The sequence below is a fragment of the Sesamum indicum genome, linkage group LG8 (genome assembly GCF_000512975.1).
Source record: "Sesamum indicum cultivar Zhongzhi No. 13 linkage group LG8, S_indicum_v1.0, whole genome shotgun sequence".
Lineage (NCBI taxonomy): Eukaryota > Viridiplantae > Streptophyta > Magnoliopsida > Lamiales > Pedaliaceae > Sesamum > Sesamum indicum.
The window spans coordinates 4,813,635-4,816,965 of NC_026152.1; the positions used below are offsets into that span (position 1 = coordinate 4,813,635).

General features: G+C 33.0%; 1 protein-coding gene across 1 annotated transcript; it reads right to left on the bottom strand.

Moving 5' to 3' along the window:
• LOC110012415 (ribosome quality control complex subunit 2-like) lies at positions 664-2,824 on the bottom strand. The gene is made up of 4 exons (XM_020696010.1): positions 2,575-2,824; positions 2,114-2,205; positions 1,904-2,041; positions 664-789 (listed from the first exon to the last, which is right to left on the bottom strand). The coding sequence occupies exons 1-4, from the start codon at positions 2,822-2,824 to the stop codon at positions 664-666; spliced, it is 606 nt and encodes a 201-aa protein (XP_020551669.1).

Consider the following 3,331-nt stretch of genomic DNA (forward strand, 5'->3'; position numbering starts at 1 on the left):
GACAAAATGAAATATCACAATTATAACAAATGAAACAAGCATCAATTATTTTTGGAAAACTATACAAAAACTATGAAATCAATTAATATGCTTAAAGTGAAAGTATGAGAAATACTATCGTTGTTTACCAAGAAGAATTGCAATTCTTCATGTTCACAATTATACACCAAATACAATCATAAAAATATTTAAACATCACATCATTCAAGAGCTTACACTCTTTACTTGAACCCAAGGATAATCACTATTTAAGCTGCAATACTCTTTAATTTGCACCAAATCAGAAATTGCCTAACAATTTGCTCCAAAATCTTGTTGCTCATTGGGTCCAGATCCACCTGCAAACCGGCTATTGGTATATCCCACCTCTTGAATTAATTAGCGTACCATTTCTTCAAGTTCCACCGCCCTTATTTGTGAATCTTCTTCCCTCCTCCTTGCATCTTCTTTGCTCCTTCTCTCATCTTCTTCCCTCTTCCGCGACTCCTCAAGAGTCTGCTCTAGCATCTTTTTACACTTTGCTTCTCTTCTTAAAAGTTCTGCTTGCATTTTCATAGTTAACTCATTTTATTTTTCATCCATTACTTTCGTTAACTCATTATATCTTTCTTTAGAATCCCTAGATGTTGAAGTAACAAAAATTCTACTAAATCTTTCAAAAGATTAACTACGCCTAAATCCATATATCCATTCTTTAGATGGCCCTCCAGTTACTTCACACCATGACTGCATGTCAAATGAATGCTCAGTGGATTCGTTACTACCACCTAGTATTGAAATATAATCTTCCTTCATGTTGTGACATACAAAGAATATCATGTAATGAGAATCTAACTTATTATATTTGTGAAACAATAATGAAAAGAAAAAGACTATAAAAGGTACTTACATTAACTTTTTTTGATTTATTACCTACAAAGTCTTTAATTCCATGATTTCTTTTGTGTGTTCTATGAAACAACTCCAATTCACTTACTTCACAGCTAAGCTCTTTTTTCTAAAATCATATAAAAATAACATTATCAATATCTAGAAAATAAAATGCAATAAATAATATTTTGAAACCTCAAAATAAAGTTTACCATTCTCATCTTGTGTACTCTTTGTGGAATGGAACGACCAGTGTGCTTTGTAAAGCAACCCTCCTTCTCAGTCATGCGATTCTTCTGGGCAATTTTTCATTTTTTCTTGTAATTCTCTCCACTCCAATGCTTCTCAACTAATTCGTCCCATATATGTGTGTGCATCCGATCAGAGTTTCTACCAATCATATCTAAAGTATGAGGTTCTCTACCTAATTCTTCACTTGCATTTGCTAATGCATTTCATTTTGCTCTGTAAATCATCTCTCTAAATCTAGAACTTGCAGTCTCATTCCACACCTTTCTCATTCGTATATCCGTGAGATCATTGCATCGATACGTCATCTAATATTTTTTAAGCAATTTATCATCTTTAATCATCTTAAGCATATAACAACTGAAAATGTATTGTGATAAAAATTACGTTAAACCTCTGCCAAAGTAAACTTTTAGTTGGCTTTGGCACTTTATGTCATCTTGGCCATGCCTCTTAAAAAATGCCCTTAATATCATATGTAAGATTCCATGAAACATCAGTTTCAATAAATCTAATCAACAAAATAAAATTTAAATATTAATAAATGAAATTCCAGTAAATGATGATAATATGCAAGCTCAAATGTGATCAATCTGTACTCTAGTACACCAAATACCTTAGAATCTACATAACGACTTAAACATAGAATCTAGTTATGGACCCTCCTATTGGAATTTCAGCAAATAATTGTTGCTTTTATCAAAATATTAACTATCATCTTACTCCATTTGAATTTTAGATATTTCAATTAACCTAATTATTCACATCAATTTGCATCATTCACCTTTAACCTTTGATCATGATTTTCTGGAACCTGTGATCCTCGGTTAGGTTCTCTGAGTTGATTTTGTGAAGTGACATCATCACTTGGCTCTCCAATAATAGGGTCATTCCCCGACCTTAATGGTAACGTCTCATCAACCTATAATATTTAAGAATGAAATGTGTGAATGTCAAGGAATATAAAAATCACATAAACATGGTATGATCATACCTCTGTGTGAAGGTCAGGTGCTCTCAGCAAAGAATTTGAAGAAGTTCTTTGTTTGTCTTCCCCAACATGAGATGATTCAATTCCTAACAACTCTTCATTCACAACCAGAATGTGCAAACTTGTCCCTTGACCTCGTTCGCGACCTCTCTCCTGCCCTCATCCTCTCCCTCTCCCTTGTGCTCACTCTCTAGTCACCATCCTGTGTTAAACAAAATGAACCAGCGATTAAAATAGTTAGTAAGAGTAGAGGTAAAAAAAGCTTTTTTTAGTAATTATTATGTATGTGAAATGCAAATTTAATTAAATACATATGTATAATGGAACGTCAAAAAAAAAAAAATACACAAATAGTTCAAATGTTACACGTCTTAATCATTCTTGAAATTACAAATTATTAGAACTTCTAACTACTAGTGCATATATACTCAATCATCATTTTTCCATATCATTATCATTATCACTATCACTAAAATCATGATCCTCTTCATCTTGCTCGTCTTCTTCTGATTCAATTTCTTCAAGCTCTTCTTCTTCATCCTGTTCTTCATCTCTTATCTTAGTTGAATTGTTGTCCATGGTATATCGGAGTGCTTCAAACTCATCCGAATCTACTTCTTCTGCCTCTTCATTCGAAATAATGTTGATCCCATCAAGATCAGTTGCCACAGAGATAGGTTGTGGATTTGAAGCCTCGCCCTTCTTGAAAAGCATTTTTTACTATTAGTTCAACATTTTGACATTGACATAACTAATGGAATGTTAAATTTACCTATAAATTTTACTTTGCACACCGCCTACCAATCACGCTTTTCCCTTTTCCTGCTAGGAAAACTTGTAAAATACACTTTTTGAGCTTGGGAAGTCAATATAAAAGGATCATTTGTGTTTAATTTTAATTTATAATTAATTTTCACAAAATCGAATTTATGCCTTTTGAGTCCCTTATCTGAGGTATCATACCAATAACAATTAAACAACAGAACGCCACGCTCTCCATAATATTCCAATTCCACAATTTCTTCCAATAACTCATAGTAGTCCACTTCACATTCACTATAAGTACTTCCTAACACGCATACACCGTACTTTGTTGTTGCTTCAGATTGACCATACTCTACAGTATGGAACTTGAACCCATTGACAAAGTATCCTTTATAGCATGAAACTCGTCAACTTCGGCCATTAGCCAACTTCCTTATAACATCATCAACTTGATTT